The sequence below is a fragment of the Cryptomeria japonica genome, chromosome 8 (genome assembly GCF_030272615.1).
Source record: "Cryptomeria japonica chromosome 8, Sugi_1.0, whole genome shotgun sequence".
Lineage (NCBI taxonomy): Eukaryota > Viridiplantae > Streptophyta > Pinopsida > Cupressales > Cupressaceae > Cryptomeria > Cryptomeria japonica.
The window spans coordinates 135,240,520-135,265,267 of record NC_081412.1 but is presented as its reverse complement, the minus strand read 5'-3'; the positions used below and the strand labels follow the sequence as shown (position 1 = coordinate 135,265,267).

General features: G+C 36.8%; 1 protein-coding gene across 1 annotated transcript in view; it reads right to left on the bottom strand.

Moving 5' to 3' along the window:
* Window positions 1-24,407, bottom strand: part of LOC131041585 (monooxygenase 2) — a 60,037-nt gene extending 35,630 nt beyond the window's left edge. The window contains exons 1-3 of the mRNA XM_057974719.2: window positions 24,049-24,407; window positions 22,320-22,466; window positions 21,311-21,376 (exon numbers count right to left, since the gene is read on the bottom strand). Of these exons, the coding sequence (XP_057830702.2) occupies window positions 21,311-21,376; window positions 22,320-22,466; window positions 24,049-24,266 (431 nt within the window). The 5' untranslated portion in view covers window positions 24,267-24,407. The remainder of the gene's footprint in view (window positions 1-21,310; window positions 21,377-22,319; window positions 22,467-24,048) is intronic.
* Window positions 24,408-24,748: the final 341 nt, after the last annotated feature.

Genomic DNA, 24,748 nt, shown 5'->3' with positions numbered 1-24,748 from the left:
GAGTAAACACAATGAAAGCAACACAAGATGATGGAGGCAATGCAAAACTAAATGAACTAGATCATGAAAACTGATTACAAATAACCAGTAATATCCGGATTACAAGATTCGGCTCACTGGCCTGCTACATACATGCTCAATTACAGAATCGGTCGACTCCGGACCTCTCAATCTTAAGATTTATCTTCTATATTCATTCTGATGATTTATGATGCTTAATTACATTGATTTATATGCTCAAGAGGGATCCACATTGGCCCAAGAGGAATCAAATGTCGAAGAACAAGATCAAACGTGTAAAACCACCAGGTCGCCTCCTGCCAAATAAAATCCTCCGAAAAATCCAAAGGAAGAAGTGAGGATCAGAGAGAAGGTCGGCCACACACCAAGGAACATTGGAATCAACAAATTGAAGTTCCACAAGCTACGGTAAGGATCTACAAGATTTGCCAAGAGCAAATAGGTCCAAGCGGTTCTGGTGTCTAAGCCAGAAAACTGTCTCGGAATCCGGAAGCGATAACTTGCTGGAAATGATCCAAACGTTCCGCGGTTCAGGAATAAGGAAGACGATCATGTTTACAAGACAAATCTAACTCCGCAAGATCCAGTGAGCGAATGCAAGAAAATGCAGAAAGAAATGCTAAAACTGCAAAATAGAAAACAAACTGAAAAGAAATGTTTTTGGTTGATGTAAGATTGCCAAGAACCGTGGATGCTTCTGCATCAGACATCCGGGGTTGTTGAGAAAAAGTGAGTCCCTCACTTTATTGGGTCAGAGGAAAACCAGGCGGTCTACCTCTGCCTAAGAAATCCAAGATGAAACTTCAACTGGTCTGTCCTTCCATTTCACAAGATACTCCTTGTACTGATTGCTCCTGGTACTACGCCCAATCCTACTGTCGAAAATGTCTTCAATATGATCTGGTTCCTTCTGAGGCAACTATCCGGTAACTCCACTTCATATGCATTTCCGGAACTAAATTTCCTCAATATCTTGCAAGGTCCAAACTTCCTCATCTATAATTTGTTATAGGTTCCAAATGGAAATCTTTCTTTTCTCAGATACACCATCACTTCATCACCAACTTCAAATTTCTTATGTCTTCTCTTCTCATTTGGTTTCTCCTTATACTTATACTTGTTGTTCAATGCCTCCAAATGTTGTTTAACCTCAACATGTAAGGCCTTCATATGATCTGCAAATTCTTCTGCTTCGACACTCCTCTTATCTTCATTATTGATATCCCTCAATTCTGATATACCTCTAGGGTGTGCTCCGATAACAATCTCAAAAGGTGTTCTTCCGGTACTTCTGTTTACTAATTATTGTAGGCAAACTTTGCTTGTGCAAGAATCAAATCCCAACTTCCGGTTTTCTCTCCTACTAAGCATCTCAACAAATTTCCCAAGCTCCTGTTTACTACTTTTGTCTATCCATCGGTCTGTGGGTGAAAAGTAGAACTGAACTCCAAATTTGTCTTCATCTTCTTCCAAAGTGTCCTCCAAAAATAACCAACAAACTTACTGTCTCTGTTTGAAACTATGCTCTTAGGTAATCCATGTAATCTCACTAACTCCTTGAAAAATAAGTCAGCTATATGCATTGCGTCTGATGTTTTCTTACAAGGTATGAAATGAGCCACCTTCGAGAATCTATACACCACCACAAATATAGAATCATTTCCTCGTTGTGTCTTAGGCAATCCAAGTATGAAATCCATGCTTATGTCCTCCCAAGGTCTCTTCGGAACTGTCAAAGGTTTATACAGTCCCGCATTCTGACTACTACCTTTTGCAACTTGACAAACTCTACAACTCTGCACAAATTTCCTAACATCCTTATGAATCTGAGGCCAAAAGTAGTGTTCACTCACCAATGCTACTGTTTTGTCAACACCAAAGTGTCCAGCTAATCCTCCACAACGTTTTTCCTTTATCAGATTTTCCCTCATAAAACTCTTAGGTATACACAACTGAACTCCTCTAAACAACATCCCATCCTGAATGAAATAGCCCAACCACTTACTTCTATCAACCATAACCGGTGCTCTACATGCTTTCCAAGGTTCTGCAAAATCCAGGTCATCATCATACAATGTCTTCAACTCCTCAAATCCTAATACTATCACTCTCATTTCTGTCAGCAAATTCCTCCTTCTACTCAATGCATCAGCAACTTTGTTTCACTTCCCACTCCTATGCTTCAACACAAAGGTGTAACTCTGCAAAAACTCTACCCATCTCATATGCCTCTGATTCAACTTACTCTGACTGTTCAAATACTGCAAGGCTCGATGATTAGTATACAACACAAAATCCTTAGGCAATAGGTAATGTCTCCACTTCTTCAAAGCTTGAACTATGACATAAAATTCTTAATCATATACTGAATATCTACTTGCATCATTCAACTTCTCACTGAAATAAGCTACCGCTCTCCCTTCCTGACTTAACACGGCTCTAATTGCATTCCCACTTGCATCACAGTCCACTTGAAATACTTTGTTGAAATCTGGTAAAGCTAACACAGGCTGCTCAATCACCTTCTGCTTCAACAATTCAAGACTCTTATTTGCTCTGGTTGTCCACTTGAATTCTTTCCTATCTCCTCTCATTGTTTCAGTCATAGGGCTACAAACTGAACTAAAATTTCTGATAAACTTCAAGTAGAAACTAGCCAATCCATGAAATGATCTAACCTCTCCAACGCTTTCCGATGTAGGCCATTCAACAATTGCTTTTACCTTTTCAGGGTCCATCTTCAATCCATCTGCAGATATCACAAATCCCAAATAGACTAACTCTTCCTTCATGAAACTACACTTCTTTAGATTTATCAGCAACTTCTCTTCTCTCAACCTCTGCAAAACTTGCCTTAAATGCAACAAATGCTCCTCTTTTGTCTTACTGAAAATCAGAATGTCATCCAAATATACAATAACAAACTTACCCAAGAATTTCTTCAATACCTTATTCATCAGCCTCATGAAAGTACTTGGTGCATTAGTCAACCCAAAAGGCATCACCAACCATTCATACAATCCTTCATTTGTCTTAAATGTTGTCTTCCATTCATCTCCTTCTCTAATTCTGATCTGATGATATCCACTCTTCAAGTCTATCTTTGTGTAGTACTTGGCTCCACTCAAACAATCCATTATGTCATCCATCCTAGGCAAAGGAAACCAATACTTCACTGTGATCTTGTTTATTGCTCTGGAATTGGTACACATCCTCCATTCTCCATTCTTCTTAGGTGCTAACATTGTTGGTACTGCACAAGGACTCAAACTTTCTTTGATCAAACCTTTCTTCAACAATTCCTGCACTTGTCTATTCAACTCTTCATTCTCTGTTGGTGTCATCCGGTGTGTAGCTTTGTTAGGCAAACTAGCTCTAGGAATCAGGTCCATGCAATGACTGATACTCCTCACAGGTGGTAATCCATCACGCACATTATCTGAAATGATGTCTTTATACTCTGTCAGCAACTCCTTTATCTCCTCTGGTTGTTCTTCATGCTCCGAGTTCTCAGTCTTCTTAGGAGCTAAGGCAAAACAAACGTTCTCATCTCATTCCATCCAAGAATTTCCTTCCATCCACCAAACAGATTTTAACATTCGCACAGACTTCACTCTTCAGGGTCTCCTCCAAGGGTAACAAGGATTGTTTCATCCCATTTGCTACAATAGTGTATATGTTTTTCCTTCCATCCTGTATTGCCTGTCTATCAAACTACCAAGGTCTACCCAACACGATGTGACAAATATCTAGAGGCATAATATCACACAAAACTTCATCATGGTAATTTCCAATTTTCAATTTCACCAAGCATTGCTCACTTACTAACAACTTATGATCATCTTGAATCCATGCTATCTAATAAGGCTTGGGGTGTTTCAGTCTTTCCAACTTCAATTTATTCACCATTTCTTCTGAAACAAGATTATCCGAACTATCACTATCAATAACTACTTTACAGCACTTATCGGATACCTTACATCTGGTCTTGAACAAATTTCTCCTCTGCAAAGGTTCTTCATCTTCTTTGATATGACACAAGGCTCTCTTCATCATCAACAGTTCTCCATCTTCCAGTTTGTTAGCTGATCCGGTGGGGCTTTCTTCTACTAAGGCTGCTCTCCCAATGTTCTCTGTCTTCTTACATTCAAAAGCACGATGTCCTTCTCCTCCACACTTAAAGCAAGTTCCTCTAAACACTCTCTTATCTTGTCTTCTGTCATCTTTTCCAAAACCTTTGTTCTGGTAACTATCAGGTTCTCTTCTCCAGTAGAAATTTTTGTCATCCTTCTAGTATGAACTACCATCCTTGCTTACTTCCTTGTCCTTGTTCTGATCAGTACAGGCTCCTCTTCCTCCTTGAAATCTTCCTTCGGAAAACCTTCCACCTCTACCTCTTTGTCTCTGCTCATGTCTTTTGTTCAACTTCTCTTCCGCTTTCAGGGCATATTGATAAGCTCCTTCAACACTCTGCAACTTGATCAAACTGAGTTCATCTTGTATAGTCATCCGCAATCCATTCAAATATCTCGCAACTTGTTCAACCTCATCATCGACATGTCCGAATCTGATATTCAACTTGTAGAATGCTTCGGTATACTCCTTCACACTGAATTCTTTCTGCTTCAAGTTCTATAACTTCCAAATTAGGTTCACTTGATAATCAGCTGGCACAAACTTTGATTTTAACTTGGCAACCATCCGCTCCCATGATTTGATCTTCTCTTTAACTCTTCTCTGCCTACCAACCTACAAATGTTCCCACCAAAGAGTTGCATGACCTTTTAACCTGGTACAGGCATATTTCACCTTTCTTTCTTCTGAGGTGTTCTCAAAATCAAAATACTTCTCCATCTCTGAGATCCAATCCATTAATTCATCTGAATCCAACTTACTATCATACTCCGGTGGGGTAAAATGTGGTTTAGTATTTGCCCTACTCAAAATCTTCAAGAACCTCTCCTCATCCGGATCAATCGTTTGCTAATTGTTCTGCCGGTGCTTCTTCTTCATCTTCGCTCACATCTTAAATATGTCAACCTCTTCTCTAGGCCGTCTCAACAGCTTCCAACCGGGTTGCAATTCCTCTCAACATTTCCATCACAACAAGGTCTGCATTCCCCCGCATTCCACCATTCCTATTTCCTCTTCGCGCCATCTTCACGCCAGTCCTCTGCAAGTCAGATCAATAGTCTGCCACCCCACAACAAAATCTTCAGGACAACGCAATCTCCGGAACGAAATCTTGCTTTGATACCACTTGGTGCAGTCACGGTTAGGAGGGACCTCAATGAGATCTATCCGGACCATGCAGCAAGAGTAAACACAACGAAAGCAAGACAAGATGATGGAGGCCATGCAGAACTAAATGAACTAGATCATGAAAACTGATTACAAATAACCGGTAATATTTGGATTACAAGATTCGACTCACTGGCTTGCTACATACATGATCAATTATAAAATCGGTCGACTCCGGACCTATAAATCTTAAGATTTATCTTCTATATACTTTTTGATGATTTATGATGCTTAATTACATTGATTTATATGCTCAAGAGGGATCTGCGTCGGCCCAAGAGGAATCAAATGCTGAAGAACAAGATCAAATGTGTAAACCACCAGGTCAGCCTCCGCTAAAGAAAACCCTTCGGAAAATCCAAAGGAAGAAGTGCGGATCAGAGGGAAGGTCGGCCACACGCCAAGAAACATTGGAATCAACGAACTGAAGCTCCACAAGCTACGGTAAGGATCCGCAATATTTGCCAAGAGCAAATAGGTCCAAGCGGTTCCTGTGTAAGCCAGAAAACTGTCTCAGAATCCGGAAGCGATAACTTGCTGGAAAATGATCCAAACTTTCCGCGGTTCAAGAATAAGGAAGATGATCATCTTTACAAGCAAAATCCAGCTCCGCAAGATCCGGTGAGAAAATGCAAGAAAATGTAAAAAGAAATGCTAAAACTGCAAAATAGAAAACAAACTGAAAAGAAATGTTTTTGGTTGATGCAAGATTGCCAAGAACCGGGGATGCTCCTGCATCAGTGTGATTAGGTCACAACAGGACTCCCTCAAACATGAGATATAAAAGGGAGAAGAGAACTTCATTTGAAAGGGGATATGGAGGAAGGAAGAAAGAATGGAGCATGTGAATCAAGGAAGGATTAATGCAAGAAGAAAGGAATGGGAAGTAAATAAGGAAGTGAAGGATTGTACTCTTTCAAAGGGTGCTAATTGTGAAAGGTTGTGAACCTTTCAAAGGATGGTAACTGTGAAAGGTTGTGACTATTTCGAAGGATGGTAACTATTAAAGGTTGTGACTCTTGCCAAAAGGCAGACATGATGAAGAGGTATGACTCTTGCAAATAATTTAGGATTCTCAAAAGACAACAATGGAGGAGGGTGACTCAATTCTTATGAAAGGTGGTGACCCTTTCACCAATAAACTATTAAAGGAGAAATCGTTCCAAGCATTCAAGGAACACTTATGAATCATCGCTCATGGATCCACAAAAGTAATCATCAATTATCAAGTCAAGCAACGCAATCAATCAGCAAATAATTTTACCAAATCAGCATTCATTCAATCATAATTCACCAGTACATCAAACCAGCATTCATTACATCATCACTCATCAATACCTCAAATCATACAATCAAAGGAATTCATTCAATTAATCAATCATTCATACAAATATCAATCATTCAACAACAATCATCAATCATCAAGTGAAATGGAATCATCAAGTCTGATTTGGAGAAGAATTCAGAAATAAACCCAAATTAGAAATTAAGAGAAGCAGTATACAATAAAAAGGAAAAGTTGGTATGCAAATATTATTGTATTAATCCCTATATAAATCTATTAGGAAGATGCAGCAATACTAGTCTTCCCTCATCAAGCATGCCACCTCAAGTTGGATGGACTGGAGGTCCTGCCAAACTACTTGTGAGCCAAGGGACTGAATGACTTGGAGGCTCATTCCGTACCCTTAGGCTTGGTTGAGGAAGAGAGTCTCCCGGTGTCCAAACAAGAAATATAAGATTAGTCAGTATTCATTTGATAATCCTATGCAATCATATCTGGGATTAGAAGAAACATGGTAGGGAGATGCAGTAGTACTGGTTCCCTCAATTAAGTAGACCACCCCAAGTAGGTTTGCTTGTGGACCAAGGTGTCGAATTGACTTGGATAGTTGTTCTATGCTCTTGGGCTTAGTTGTGGGGGATAGTCTCTAGGTGTCCTATTGTACTTTCCCATCAAATTCCTAATATGGTTGGCTATTGGAAAAAGCTATAGTATGGATCCCAATGCATTTAGGATGTTTTGTTTTCAATAGGGATTATTCATGATTATAATGTTTGATTTTAATGAATTACAATTTTCTTTTAGTTTAATTGCAATTATGTAATTTAGTTATAGAATATTCTTTCTAAATAAATTGTATTGTTTAAATTCTTATTTTTTGGCAAAAATCAGGTATATCCCCAAAGGGGGCATTACAAGGCGTACCACCAAATATGAACATCCTCTTTAAACTTGTCATAAAGAGCCAAAATGCTTTGACAATTCAAGTGTACAAAATCAGCAAACTCAAATGAGACTACATCCTCCAAATCGAGATAAGGGAAGAGCCTAGCAAACACTTACTTGTACAGTTTGTTCTGCTTTATTGTGTGGATGAAGAAGGAAAAAATGCTTTGACCATTGGAGTGTACAAAATCAACAAACTCCAGCAAATGCTTTATTGCGTGGATGTGTCTATATATTCCAAATCTAGATCAGGGAAGCGTCTAGCAAATGCTTGCTTGTGCTATTTTTTTGTGCTTTACTATGTGGATAAGGAGCATGAACTCCAATTCTGCTTAAATGTAGATGAACTAGCAATCTATTGAGGCATATTTAAAGTTAAAATATAAATAAAACTTAACAACTTTTTTAGAAAAAAGATTAAAAACTTATGTGAGGTAAAACATTGAATGCAAGAGGTTGTAGGTATTTAAATGGTTGGCCATGGACATACCACCAACCATGAGCATCCTTGTTAAACTTGTCACAAAGAGCAAAAATGCTTTGACCATTTGAGTACACAAAATCAGCAAACTTGTGACTATATCCTCCAAATCGAGATCAAGAAAGAATCTAGCCAACGTTTGCTTGTACCTTTTGCTAACTTCCAAATCTCTGTATGGTACAATCCTTGTTGGCACATAAAAGATCTCCACACTATACTGTTTTGGAATCAATCCAAAGGCAAGAAGATGTAATGGGGTGATCATTTTGTTTCACTACTCAACAATGATCTTGATCTTTCTCATTTATGAGGTTCTTCATCTTCTCGATAAATAAGTTGATGCCCTCATATATCTCTCCTAAACATAGCTTAGCCATGTCAATGTAATAGATCATGATCAAAATGGGTGTTACATCCCACCTGTGCCCTAGTTGATTTTGTGCAGTATTTACGCCCTGATACATGTTAACCCTAGTGCATTTTTGATATACTTGTAAGATGTATAATGTGCCTAGTTTTATGCTTTAAATGATGGATTTGTTCAAATGATTATGCATATGTGAATGATGATAATTATGCTTTCTATGATGATTTGATGTACTTTGATTGATTAAATTGATGAAATTGCAGTTAACAATATGATATCATGTTTCACTTTTGTCATGAATTATTAATTGTCAGAACTAGGCAAGATTTGGATCTAACCGATTTTCGTGGGACAAGTGTGTGCAGGAGACCGTCGTCCTCCACGAAAGGAGGGAAAGTATCATCAGGTCAAGAGGTGAAAGGAAGGAAAGGACTCAATGGCGTTTTAAAACCCTAACCTAAGCCAGGTAAAACTATGTTGATCTTTCAGACCTTGTTAGCCAGTGTGCTAGGTAACCTAGTAGGTCAGTGTAGAGAATTTAGGGTTCATAACCCTAAGGTTTATCGCGTCTCGAGGTAATTATTATTTTTATTATTATTAGTATTTAATTAATTATTTCATTAATTATTAATCAAGTTAACTAGGTCTAATGTTATTTTTTATTACATAAATATATATATATACATATATATATATGTTTATTTTAATTAATAATTTGCTTGACAAGATTATTATAATTAAATAAATTAATATTTTTGCCAACTTTATTTGGCAACTCAAATATTCAAGTGAAGGTTATTTGAGAGGGATATAAGTTTTTAAATTAAACCATATTTCATCACTTCACTTGCCTTGTTATTTTTATTGGGCACAAACGAGGTTTATAAAAATAAAAATAAAGAAAACTAAAACATGTTATATCGCCAAACCTTTATACATGAGATATCGGGCTTTTGCTAGAGGAAAACAAAAGGTTAATGAGAAAACACGGGATTAATTTTGAAGGAAAGATATTTTATTTTCTTTGGGCATTTTGGTGTGAGGAGTCGAAGCTTCTCCTGGAAGCCAAAATGCTAATCACGGGAAACATGAAGCATGCCTGCGTGACTCATTGGGCGGTTTTGAGAATCCCGCCTGGTATTAGGGCATAGGAATGAGGATAACGTTTTGGGCAAAAATACATAAACGGGAAGAGGGTTGATTATTCATTCATTCTTATGCTTGGACGACAAGAGACAGGGGTTTGGCTATGCAATTTCTATCATTCAGCTCTGCTATTTCGAAGTTTAGAGGGTTCTGCTAAAAGAAGAGAGCTGGAATATAGTCTTTGACGTGATACTTCATTTCATAGGTCATATTATCTCACACCTGCAATTTTCTCTTCTTCTTACTGTTATTCCTTATTTCGAAAATTAAAATGGGAGAAATGCATAAATACTTCTGTGGTTTGTAAATTTCTCGAAGTTTAAAAAATTTCATGGAATTTCATATGGGTTTGAAACCCTTTTGTGTTTTTATGAAACATAATGTTATTATTCAGTTCTTAGCAAGTAATATCCAACATGATGTTATTCCATGAATTTTTGTGTAGGGTTTGGGGTAGTTTGTAAATGAAATAAGAATGGAGGTATACATGCATATATATTTGTATATATAAATGGGAATATATACACAAACATATATGTAAAGATGCTTGCAAGTCTGAGATTTACTATTTTATTCATTTTAAACATGTTTAAGAAGAGAGGAAAGAAATTAAGAACTTATAACTCTGTTTGATGAGGGTTAAACTTGTGTAAAAAGATACATATCTATATTCTACAGTATTTTTATATTTAAAACAGATTTGTTCACTGTTTGGAATATTAAGGATAGTATGAGTGAATGTCATTACTTCTTACCTGTATAACCATGAAGTGCATACTTATATGTAAATATATATATATATATGTAGAAGTATAACCTTGTGAGGGCAATTTATTTAGAAAAGGCAAGACATCTCTATTATGATAATACTGTTGTTATCTTTCTAAACAAGGAAGTTAATTCTTCAGCAGCCTCGTTAGTATAACTGGAACCAAACATCAAACTGCAGGTCTATGAGATAGATTCACATGCATTCCGCAGTTAAACTACAGACTGGAATAAATCTTATCCATAGAATCTCTGCCTTTCATGAAATTTAAATTATTGTGATACAAAGGTTAAGGCCATTGTTAAGTTTGTCTAAAGTAAATTAAGCCGTAAACCTTAGACACCGAGAATACTCATTGTGCATGTGAAGATGCGTGTACAGGTGCACATATGTACACGTACTTTGGCATATACCGGCAAGTATGTACCAGTGTGATTATAACTGGTAATACTTGACGTATACGCAAAGGTAATTGTACTCATGTGTCTGTGTATGCGTATCTTAACATGCACTGGTAAGCATATTCCGGCATAATGGTGCAGACTTGTACCATTCCAGGGAAGGGTGTTCATTTCCGAGACAACTTAATGAAGATTTTGACCTCTTATCCAAGATTTCAGAACTTTCTTAGACTGAGATGACAAGACAGCTCTTAGATAAATTTATTTTATTGAGATTAACCTCTCTAGAATAAGGGATTTACCTATACCCTAGCCTAGGAAGGCAGTGGGTGGAAGAGCACTATTGTACATGATGCAGTTAGCATCACCATTGGGAGGTTACTCTCAAGAGGCCGGACACCAGAGACATGTCCGACAAGTTATATTCCATACTTGGGAATTGTACATACAATTGGCGGCTCTTATGCCCCCTAACTTCCCAAACCAGGGATTCAGTTGATACATCGTAAAACATTGCAGTCTTAAATGTCTTAAATGAGTAAGAAATTAACGATAACACTTTAGAGTACTAAAATTGTGTCTATTGAATGCTAACACAAAAGTTGGATCTTAGTTCCCTCTTGAGTTCAGTTGAACTCCTTGAACCTAGACTTATTGCCGAGAAGGGTGAGATCATTGATAGCACGTTAATTCGTGCTTACAATGTAAAACCTTGGCCAAGGTGGTGCTGCGTAATGCATGCACTCGTCTGATCTTTAGTACCAGATGCACCTCTAGTCAAACCATCATACTAGTAGGGAGTTACCCTTAGTGTATGACAGACTAAGAGTGTAGGTCCTAACACCAAGTCTCAGATGGCATTGAGTTCTCTTTTTCCTTTACCTCCCTGCGAAGGGCCAGGCCAATCCAGAAGGATATGGCACGAGGGACTAGACAGTCCGTGGTTGGGCGGAAAAGCACCCTAATGATACTTTTCCTCCTCACCAGTATCATGACAAAGTTTGAAGTTCAGAATTTTGCATCAGTTGAAAAGTACTCTCTAAACCCTTTCTCTCTTAAATTTTATGCAAGTTATTTATTTCTTAATCTTACATGTATGCTTAATCTTAGTTCAATGTAATTAATCTTTCAGTTATCATTTTTTCTTGTTTCCTGTTTTTTACAAAAAAAAAATATTCCCTTCTTTTATGTTACTTGTTAACGGCTATTTTTGCAATGGTTAGATTATTTGAATTGATATCTCTTTTAAATTTATAGCATGTTACAATGGGCTCAATAAAAAAAAGATAATATTCCACACAATCCCACCAAATGTCATCTAGGATCATCCACTTAATATTTGTTGCCCTCATTATTGGACTGCCTCCATATAGATGAAAGTTGGCTGATGACCATGCTAAAAAGTGCCTCCCAGACCTTCACATGCCATCTCAAGACAACTGTGTAGAAGGTAAAATGAGTCTCAACAATCTATTCAAAAAAACTATAAAAAAAAGAAAGAAAGATATTTAAGTTTACGAAAATAAATTAATAATATGAAACATAAAATTTATATTGTTTCACTTACCTTGAATAGATCCAATTTAGAGAATGTTTGAATATGCCCTACAACATGTGGCCATTAGTGATGAACATTTTTTCTTAAACCTTGAAATACACTTACTTGATCCAATCAATTTTGTTACGACTATAGTTGCATAAGTTTGATAAAGTGGATGACAAAATGTGTCTAAGAGATGTGTGAATAATGTGCCTCAACCAATGTTCCAACCACTCTACAATTTTTTGCATTGTTTATTATGACTTGCACAACATTACAAGACCTGACTTTCTCAATGACCAATATGAGGATGTCAATAATAAATTGTTCATCCTTTTATCAACCCCTCACATTCTACAACTCACAGAAATATTGCCCCTTTGGGGAGACTACAATCATATTGATCAAGGGCCAACTTTTGGTATTTTTCCATCCATTGGATATGATGTATAACTCTATCTCTTTCCACAAATTCCTAATAGGCTTTGATGAATCTTCTACAAATTTCATCTGCTTGTCCAATAAGATGCTATGCAACTTCTCATGACTTAGGCTCTTGTACTCTTTTGGAGCCTCATTATTTTTTTTCACCATTTTTTGCCAATATGACAAGCAAACAACATTGAAAAACAAACCCTTCACATCCATGCATCTTACAATGTGTTGATTGGCAATCTCTTGAGATTCATTTGAAATGTCATCTCTAATGGTCCCTTTGGTCCCTGATTTGAAGCAGGCTCTTCTCGGTGTGTGGCAAAAAATGAGTGGCTTCCTACCACAAGTTTAAGATTAGATGAGGGAAGAGCAAGCTACATTGCTCAAGATTCTTTCTTTGTCAAAGTATGATTTGTTCTACATCTTGCTACTTCATTTGCTTACTCTTGCCCTCTAATATATTCTATCACTTGAGTTGGTGGCATGGTAAAGAGTACACTATTCTTTCTTAGGCAAATTTTGATGCCAATTCCAAGAATGCCATACAAATGGGCTTTCACCCTATTTCACCCTATTACATAAATTTATATATTTGACACAACATACTTGAATCCAAACATATCCCCCACCACCTATAACCTATTTTATCATTTCAATATACTTCCAAACCAAAGAATTTGGGTTTGATTTGAAACATGGTCAGCACACAGAGCTAGAAGTGGATACCATTATAATCTCTATATCAACAAGTTTGGTAAACAACACATTTCAAACAAATGAAAAATATACATATAAAAAACAAAAGAATTTTTCCAAAAATATTCCTCTACGATCTCCCGGACAGCATATGAGCTCTTGCACACAAATAAGAATAGCAATCCAGCTACTTTAGAACTTTGAATGATCAATCTTCAACTCTATTCATGTAATAACAAGCAAAAATAAATGGTTTTCCTCTTTTGCATTCACAATGAGGTATAATGAATTTGTTTTAGTGTTCTAAATGGTTTAGATAACACTTTTAGTGTTTGATCTCCCATTTTTATCTTTCTCAATCAAATTTAAAGTCAAAAAATGATAAAAAAACAAATTAATAAAAAGCCATTTTTTTCTGCACTAGTTCATCGTAGATTTGTTTAGGTTCAACAGGATTTTTCCCAAGTCATCTGAAACAAACCCATTATGGTTTTTCCACATCCCTATGCAGATTCGCAAGCCTACCATGTTGATTGTAACTAGGTAGGATGCGGATTTCAATTGCCTTAAGGAAACATTGGAATCCGCCAAAGGGTTGGGCCCTTTCTCTCCCCTCTCTCACGCCACATTAAAGGGAAACCTGTTTCCCCTAATAGGGCCGAACCTATAACTAAAAGACACACACCACTCTAAGGGAAACCCGGTTCCCTCTAATAGGGCCGACCCTATAAACCAAAAGTCATAAAATAAATAAAAGGGATCAGCACCAAGCCGACCTCAAATAGGTTCTCTTGCCTCATATAAATGAACAACTACTTGACCTCATTAACACAATTATATCCTTCCTCTCATCATGCGAATTAGCTCTCAAGTTGAAGCAAAAATAGTCAGTTGTCTGTTGTGCATGAATGCGAACTACATCTGCTGCCTTTAGGTGTGAATATCTCCAGTGAAAGGTGCAAACTGTTGTCAAGAGTAAGGCGGCAAAAGTGCAGACGAGGTTACTGGTTAATGAAGACAAAAGTGCAGATCTGAGGTGCAGACCTGATACTGTTTAGTCATCTACATCAGCCCTAAAGTGTGGCCATTTCAGACCCCCTAAAGAGATAAGTGTTGTAATCAGAATATTGTATAATTCATAATCAGATCTGAGGATCTCTTCTTGCTGGGTTTTTCCTCCTAGGAGGTTTTCCCAGAGTAATGTTGTCTTGTCTCATTTTTCATTTGTTTGTTTGTTTGCTCTCTGTCATTCACTAAGTTGAAAACCCTAACAACAAACATCTATTTTCTGAGTTTATTGTTAATCTGAAAGTAAAACTAACATGGTATCAAAGCCCTAGGTTACATATATATATATATATATATTAACTTTCAGATTTCAGTAGTCTTTTATTTCTAGTTTACTGTTTCATTTTCAGTCAGGACAATGACACAGCTAAAAGTTGAAGATAGGCTCGAAGGGCCACTTAACTTTGCTGCCTGGAAGGTTCGCATCCTACTTGCTCTTGATGAAGATGATCTCCTTCAGTTTGTAAAAGATAAAGAGCTAACTGCACCCACAGATCAAGAAGAACTAAAGCAGTTTAAAAGGATTGCCCTCAAAGCCAGAAAGCTCATCATTGACTCAGTCAGAGATCACCTTGTCACCTCTATCTCCAATTCACTACAGCCAGAGAGATATTCAAACATCTAGAAGGTATTTATGAGATCAATAACTTCAATAGAGCAATTGCATTAAGGCAACAATTACTTCACATTAAAATGGCAAAAGAAGATTCAATTATGTCTTACTTCATGAAGATCTCTGAACTAAAGGATCAACTAGGCTCAATTGGTCATAACATAGAGGACAAGGACATTGTCATGATCTCATTGAATGGTCTCCCAGATTCATGGGATTCCTTCATTCAATCCATAAGTGGGAGATTTGAATTCCCAACCTTTGATCGTCTTCGGAACGATTGTCTTCATGAGAAATCTCGCCTTGCCACAAGAGGAAAACTCAAGAGTCCTAAAGTGGATGATCAGCATATGCTTGCAACCCAATACAAGAAAGGTGATAATTGGAAAAAGAATAATCCTAAGAGGAATAGAGAATTAAGACCGCCCAACTCTCACAATTCTTGAAAGAAGCCAAGAGATCTCTCTCGTGTTTGATGTTTTAGATGTGACAAATATGGTCACTATGCTAAAGAATGTCAGAATGAACCCTTGCAAAGGGAAGCCAACCTAAATGAGGTCTCAGAACAAAATGAAGACTTCTTATTTATTTTTGCCTTGTCAAGCAGCATACCCGCAGATAGTAACACATGGCTGATTGACAGTGGTGCTTCCAGACACATCACAGGCTATCGTGAGCATTTTTCAGACTTAGTAGAAAAGGATACCAGTCTACATGTGGTAATTGGTGATGATGCTTAATATTCGGTAAGAGGTTCTGGCACTACCTCTTTAAATTTAAATTATGGTATTTCACTTCACCTTAGTGATATCTTATTTGTTCTTGGAATTAAAAAAAACTTAATTTCTATTTCCGCTCTAGAAGATAAAGGTTATCAAGTAGCATTTTCTGAGGGTAAAGTACTTGCTTGGCCTAAGAAATCTAGTTTTAAATCTGCTCGTGTTATTGGAAATAGATATGATAGTTTGTATAAGCTCTCCACTAACCCTGTTCAAGCCCTCATTAATGAGACCCCTGAATCTTGTGAGCTATGGCATCGAAGGCTTGGACACTTACACTTTCAAGCTCTTTCTTCCCTCGGAAGGATAGTTAAAGGTATGCCTAAACTCAGTCAATTTCATGATGATACTTGTAAAGGTTGTGCTATGGGTAAAAATGTTAAAAGTTCTTTTCATAAAAGTGAAAGTAGAGCTAAAGAAAAATTAGAACTTGTTCATTCTGATTTATGTGGACCTATGTCCGTAGCTTCTCCTAGTGGATGTCTCTACTATGTAATCTTCATAGATGATTTCTCTAGGAAAACTTGGATTTATTTCTTAAAGACTAAAGAATTTGATGAAGTTTTAAATAGATTTAAAGAATTTAAGGCATTGGCTGAAAACACTTATGGTAAAAGAATTAAATGTTTAAGGTCTAACAATGGAGGAGAGTATACCTCTGGCAGTTTTTATGACTTCTGTGTTGAGTCAGGAATTAAGAGGGAGTTTTGTGTTCCCTACAATCCTCAGCAAAATGGAGTTGCTAAAAGAAAGAATAGGACTATTGTTGAGGCTGCAAAGGCTATGATCCATGATCAAGACTTGCAGACTTTTCTTTGGGCTGAGGCTTCTAGAACAGCAGTCTATATTCAGAATAGATGTTCCCACCGTGTTCTAAAGAATATGACTCCTGAAGAAGCCTTCTCAGAATCCAAACCTGACATCAGCCACTTGAGAATTTTTGGAAGTCTTGTATATGTTCATGTTCCTAAAGAAAAGCAAACTAAGTTGGAGCCTTCCGGAAAGAAGGGGATGCTAGTTGGATACAGTGAATCTTCCAAAGCCTTCAGGATTTACATTCCAGGTCAAAGGTATGTTGAGGTAAGTAGGGATGTTACGTTTGAAGAAGATATTGCTAAGAAATCAAAAGGTTTACTTGTTGTTGATGAGGTTAATAATAATCAAGATATGAATATTGATACTAACCTTGAGATTCAGAGGGAGTTTGTTGAGCCTCCACCTCAAGAAGAGCATAATGACTCACCTCAACCCATGAATCCCGCTGATATACCTAGTGACATTGTTGTTAGCAAAAAGAGGCCACTTTGGGTGAGAAACACCATTCAAGAAGCTGAAAGATTTGCAACTCCCAATGGCACCTTCAGAGAAAGCAAGAGACCTCAAGTATTCTCCTACTATGTTGCATTGATGAGTAATCTCATTGAGTCTGAGCCATGCAATGTTGAAGAAGCCTTGAACCATCATGCCTGGAAGCTTGCTATGGATGAAGAATATCAGTCAATCATCAAGAATGATGTTTGGGACATAGTGCCTAGACCCAAAGGTAAATCTGTTGTTTCCTTTTGGTTATTTAAAATTAAACATAATGCTGATGGTAGTATTGAAAAATATAAAGCTAGATTTATAATTCGTGGTTTTTCTCAAAAGGAAGGCATAGATTATGAAGAAACATTTGCTCCTATTGCTAGATATACCTCTATTAGAACTATAATAGCTATTGCTGCATCTAGAGGTTGGAAGCTACATCAAATGGATGTTAAGACTGTCTTCCTTAATGGTGTCATTGAGAAAGAAGTCTATATTGAACAACCTGAGGGTTATGAGATTCATGAAAGAGATACTCATCTGTGAAGATTGAAGAAAGCTCTATATGGCCTCAAACAGGCCCCTCGTGCTTGGTATGAAAGAATTGATAAATACTTGTTAACATTTACTTCAAAATATCCAATGATGAAATGCTAATTCTGGTTCTATATGTGGATGATTTATTTCTTACTGGTAAAGATGAGCTTATCATTAGATGTAAGAAAGAATTAACTTCAGAATTTGAAATGAAAGATTTAGGTTTAATGCATTATTTTCTAAGACTAGAAGTATGGCAAAGATCTAACGAAATTTTCTTAAGTCAAGGAAAGTATTCTATTGATATTTTGAAAAGATTTAGAATGATGGATTGTAAACCCATGTCTACTCCTATGGAATCTAACTTAAAGAAGTTGAGTGTTTCTACAGTTAACTCTGATTTTGCAGATCCATCCGACTACAGACAATTGATTGGATCCCTGATGTATCTAGTTAACACTAGACCAGATATGCTATGCAGTGAATGCTCTCAGCTAGTTCATGAGCATGCCTAGACATATTCATCTTGTTGCAGCCAAGCACATCCTAAGATACTTGTGAGGCATAGTTGGTTATGGGCTGAAGTATCCACTTAACACTTCAATAACCTTGGAAGGTTACTTAGATGTAGATTGGGCAAGAAGTGTCAAGGACAGGAAAAACACTTCTGGCATTTGTTTCAACTTAGGATCCGCAGTGATCTCTTGGGCTTGCAGAAAACAGTCCTCAATGGCACTAAGTACAACTGAAGCTGAGTACATTGCAGCAAGTATTGCTTCTAAAGAAGCGATGTGGCTTCGTAAGCTCCTTGCTGGGTTGTTTGGACAACCTTGGAAATCTACAATTATTCATTGTGATAATCAAAGTTGTATAAAGATGTCTATCAATCCGGTGTTTTATGACAGGTCAAAACATGTGGAGACTCATTATCACTTCATTCGAGATATGATGCAAAGAGGCGCCATTCAACTGAAGTATGTCAATACTGATGATCGGATAGCAGATATTCTTACCAAACCCCTATCGAGAGTGAAGTTTGTGTACTTCAGAGACAGACTTGGTTTTGTGGAAAATGAGACATTGGTTGAAAAGGAGTCTCAACCTCAGTGATACATTGTGTTGTATCAACCACCCTCTGCAGGCAATGCAAGGTGGTATTCTTCTCAGGGAGAAGAGCAAATGTAACCATCCTCTGCGGGTAATGTAAGATGGTAGAAAAGATCCTCTCCGCCCTCTGCAGGCAACGTAAGGTGGATCAATTTTATGCTTGTGTGCAAGATGGAAGACTATGTTATGTAATTCCAATCTATGCTTGTGTGCAAGATGGAAGACTACAACATTCTGATTATGTAATCCATTCTTTGCTTGTGTGCCAGATGGAAGATTATGATATTCTGATTATGTAATTATTTCCTCCCTAGTTAAAAGGGAGTGTTGATTGTAACTAGGTAGGATGCGGATTCCAATTGCCTTAAGGCAACATTGGAATCCGCCAAATGGTTGGGCCCTTACCCTCCCCTCTCTCACGCCACACTAAAGGGAAACGTGTTTTCCCTAATAGGGCCGACCCTATAACTAAAAGACACACGCCACTAAACGTGTTCCCTCTAATAGGGCCGACCCTATAAACCAAAAGTCATAAAATAAATAAAAGGGATCAGCACCAAGCCGACCTCAAATAGGTCCTCTTGCCTCATATAAATGAACAACTACTTGACCTCATTAACACAATTATATCCTTCCTCTCATCATGCAAATTAGCTCTCAAGTTGAAGCGAAAATAGTTATTTGTCTGTTGTGCATGAATGCGAACTACATCTGCGGCCTTTAGGTGTGAATATCTCCAATGAAAGGTGCAAACTGCTGTAAAGAGTAAGGCGGCAAAAGTGCAGACCAGGTTACTGGTTAATGAAGACAAAAATGCAGATCTGAGGTGCAGATCTGATACTGTTTAGTCATCTACATCAGCCCTAAAGTGTGGCCATTTCAGACCTCCTAAAGAGATAAGTGTTGTAATCAGAATATTGTATAATTCATAATCAGATCTGAGGATCTCTTCTTGCTGGGTTTTTCCTCCTAGGAGGTTTTCCCAGGGTAATGTTGTCTTGTCTCATTTTTCATCTGTTTGTTTGTTTGCTCTCTATCATTCACTAAGTTGAAAACCCTAACAACAAACATCTATTTTCTGAGTTTATTGTTAATCTGAAAGTAAAACTAACATACCAAATACAAACCAAACTCAGATCTAGGCATGATAGGGGACAAATCAGCTACTAGAGTTTTGTTAATTGATTTTATTCTATGTTACCATTTCACTAGGTTTTTCTCTCCCATCCGAATTTTGTTCATACCAAATTCAGGTTTTGGATTGATCCTGCTGCAAATTTGACCAAGGGGCATAAATGTCTTTGTGGGCTCATCCTGAAAAAACTTGAGCGAACCCACCTTGAACCCAAAGGAATTTCCAAGAAGCCACAGCAAATCCGACTTTTTTTTGACATTTTTTAATTTTGTTTTTGCTTTTTATTGAGAGAGACAAAAACAAGAGCCCTAATATTATTTCTTTGTGGCTAAAGAAGATGGAAAATTATGTCCCACTAGGTCTACATTGGGCTAGAGGTGACACAAGAGTTTGACAAAGGACAAGTGCAAAGCATTAGGCATTGAAAGAGGCCAATAAGAACATTGCCATAGAGAGACATTTATGCGTCATGGACAATAGGAGTTCTCTATCAATGTCGAGTGATTTATAGTTAAAAAGTTGTTAATGTCAAAGGACCAAATACCTGATAGTTGTCTATATAGTTGTGTAAACCTATACATTTTTTGAATAGTCATGAAAACATTTAATATACATGCAAAACATCGGTGAGGGATTTAAGAGGTGATTAAAGTTTAAACAACCTAATCTTTAATGTAATTAACTTTGTATTGTTTGTGCTTAACATAAACCATCCCAATATATAATTTATTTGATTAAATAGCCTAAGCTTTAATATGTAATTAATTAATTTATAATCTTTAATTTCTTTATAATTTTTAGTAAATAAATCTAATTTAGAGACATCAAAGAGTATAGCAGAAGCATTCACAACAGTGTAGACAAATGTATTTAGACTGCTAAAAATTAAATATGGTACAACCTGAGTGGGCCTTATGGTGAATGCATTTCTACTCTTTGGAGGAGGTCACGTGTTCAAATCTGGAGGGTAAGGTAGTACAGTTTGCTGAACAATATATAAGATAGATGAAAAAGCAATCCTCTTGTACGTTTCCACAAGGAGGTTTCATGCACCAAATCGGCGTCTCACTTTGTGGTAACCTGAAGAAACTACCTTTACCCATATAAGTTATATACTAACAACAGTAACCAGTTGAGATACAAGATTGAAAGCTCAAAAAATTACAAGTTAGTTTTGAACGCTCTATAGTGATTATACTACTAGTTTCTGTATAATATGCAAACTTCTGACCATGCTATATATAAGCCTAGCTATTTATAATCAGTACAAGACCTTAAAAATACATTGCTGCCTCAAGTAGATTATATTTTGTTATGAACATTTTACATGCACTCCTACGTTAATACATGTGAACAAAAGAACTATTGTATGATAAAACCTTTTGCCTTCGCCCTTTAACTGGAAAGATTTAAGTACTTTCCCCTTATCTGTCTGAATCTCCAACCTGCAGGATGGGAATACAGAAATATCAAAATTACCATATTGGTTTTGTAGTTTTAGCATTCTTCTCTACAAACCCTAGAATCATCGAAAATCTCAAATTCATTGTGGATAAACTAGATATATCATGATGCTATATTACTTCTTTCGATGTTTACATTAAGCACATTAAAGCAGCTAGTGTACTCTTCATCATACTATAATAGAACATGTAATAGGAGGAAAAAGAAAAGTGGTTTTGGTGAGAAGATAAAAAATAAAACTATTTCAGAAAGGATATATCATATTTTCATGAAAAGGGGGAAAACTAGTCAAATGGAATGAGCTCAAGTGTAAAGTCATTAATTTTTTATGGCGAATATGTGTTCAAATCTTAAAGTCATGTTATATGTACAAATGTTGAGTATTTAATTAACCGCATCCAATTTTGGTTGTGATGTAACTTAGTGGAGGTGCTCGGGCCTCGGTTAAATTTAATGGGAGAGATGCCCCAGAGTAATGGCATCTAAGCTGAAGGACCCACAAGACAAATTTAAAAATAAAGAAAACTAGAACACAAAAATCTATAAATATCTGTAAAAATAATGTATTGCTACAGTTGGCTGTGAGCTAAGAAAACCAAGAACTGAATTCATTTCTAAGCATACGGCAACACGAGAAAATGAACAAAACAAAATCTTGTTAAAATAATTTATTATAAGAATTTCAAATGAACTTCGTATTGAATTTTAGTATTTCCTTTTAGACAAGAAGTATAAAATCAGATGAAAAGATTATAAACTATTAGAATCTACGATCCTCACTTAATGAATCCACTAAAACTTGTGTGAAAATCATACTTATTGTAATTATGCCAACATGTTCTAAAAATAAATTTGCATGTAAAAGAATAAGATAAATAACTACTAAAGCTCTTCAACTGAATGATAGGGTTTATGGAAACAAACTCGTGTATTTCAATGAACTCTTTTCGGAGATCATCAGCTACTCCTAGAGCATCCAGCACACGCCATCCATTCTTGAAAAGAGTCAAAGAAGTCCCTCCAGTTCTTAGTGAATCGGCTTGCTCAAGCACCAATGATCTTAGACCAAGCCTGCATGTTTTTGAGAACACAACAAAAGCAATGTCAATCCAAACCCCATTTGATAGAATTGTGTGAAATAAAAAGATATAATGTATTATGCTTATTAAGCAATTCCAAGCACTTATCCCCTACAAATCCCTACTTTCATCAGGGCAATTACGTTCTACGGTGGCACTTATCCACTAAAAAATCGTAATAATCTTCAAAATTATGTTTTATAATAGCTATCCTCTTCTTTCTTTGTGACAATTATATTCTCCTATGATACTTCTCCACTACAAATCCCTAATAAGCATTGTTTTTTTGCGTTGTTTCTAAAAGCTAATATTCCTTTTTTCTAGTATAAAAGTTTTTCTTCCTTTATCTCTCACTAGACAAGATTCAATTGCAAGTATTTAAACAAAACTAGAGAAATAAACTTCTGCTCCAGGATTCCTAGATATATAAAGTAAATAGATCACAACATAATTGTACAAACTCTCTGCTTGCCCACGTTAAGACAAGAAACATGTTGGATGTGGCTTAAAACCGGATCATAGATATTCACCATCACAATTGATTAGCTTGAAACCATGACATCATGGATGGCGGTCCAGTCCATGAAAATCACTCAAACTTGAACCCAAGAGAACATTGTGTCAATTGCTCCACCTCGTAACTACATCGTGGCAATATGATGCGGAACTTGTAACCAGGGCATAATCATGGCAAACACAGGCCTACCGGTACTTAGACCAAGGTCATGGCAATCATTCCCCCTTTGCTGGCTTCCTTAACAATCGTGACCATATCGTGGCAAACATATGCCTGGGATTTGAATATGGATTGTTATGGTGGAATAAATGAATCATTTTAATCATGTTCAGGAGATCAAGCAGTCTATGGGATAAAGAGTTTCAGTAAAAGAACACCATGTAACACAGCCAAAGATACATGCCCCCAAGTCCCAATTAGTCATATCAAACTTTCAAACCCTTTTCGACTTTGGAACTTCTATCATGAATCTTGATTTAAAACTTTACCATCTTGACTAGTACCATCTCTCCACTCTCGGGATGTCTTCCCATTTGGATCGGATGTCACTGTGAAATGCACAAACTATGATTAGTGCCATTGTACCTTCACCGCACCCTTGTTAAAATAATTTGACCTTACTACTAAACCAAGGCAAGGTGGGATCTATAATATAACTAACTGTGTACACATCGTCATAATTTCAACCCCTACTTAACTTGTTCTATGGCTACTACAAAACGTCCAGGAGCCTATGGAAATGGTAAATTACCTTCAGGTGTTAATGATTTAATGGTAAGGAATTTATTAATTTTCTGAACATTGATTTTTCAAATTCCTCATGTTTTATATGCCACGTGGAAAACTCTACTCGAGGATCACCCATCAACCGTATCAACATGCAATCCTGGGTTTCGTGTTAACAATCTACTTGAAGCAATACCAAAAATTTGCAAACCAAGAATTAGGACGAACAACTTATACTGAAAGTATGCATGCAATCTCTGTTCATAATTTATACTTAAGTGTACTGCAAAATTTCGGGGTATTGGCAGATAACTAAAATGGAAAAAAGAACCTGTGAAGAGATAGAGCAGTAGCAAGGCCTGCGATACCAGCACCCACAATCACCACCTTCTCCTTCCTTTGCACTCGATTATCTTGATTATTCGCATTGCTACAACACCTTACACTAGTAATTTTTCTGTGTAGAAGAGGCTGACATATGGGATTGATGTGTGAAGAATGTTGAAACGGATGAATTAAGGAGAGGTTCCCTGCTGCAACTATGGCCATTGAAACCACGTACGACAACGGCTACTTGTCTGACTGCCTGCCCTTCCCTCGCCATCGCCCCTAATGCTTGAACGAGTGGTCAGAAAAATTGGTTCCAATCTCGCAGGATTTCAGTGGCGTATAATTGTTATAATTGTTTTAGTCAATGATCCCATCGAACGGCAATCGTTATAAATTCTTATAATTGTGTTAAGACCATGATCCCATCGAACGGGCTATCTAAAATATTTATTTAGTTGTCTTTGTATAACAGTACGGTTGTGTGGAATCTTCAAAATCTATTTTGAAGGTGAAAGAAAAAATAATGTAACATTATTGAATCAATCAATCAATTTTAATAATTTCTATGAGGTCAAAAAAGCAGTCTATAATTTTTAAGAGTAATACACAAGCAATTAACACAAAGGTCTTATAAAGTTTGTAATCTTTTCTCAAGATCAAATCTTTTGTAGTGAATTTTGATAAAGAGGTTTGTAATTTTG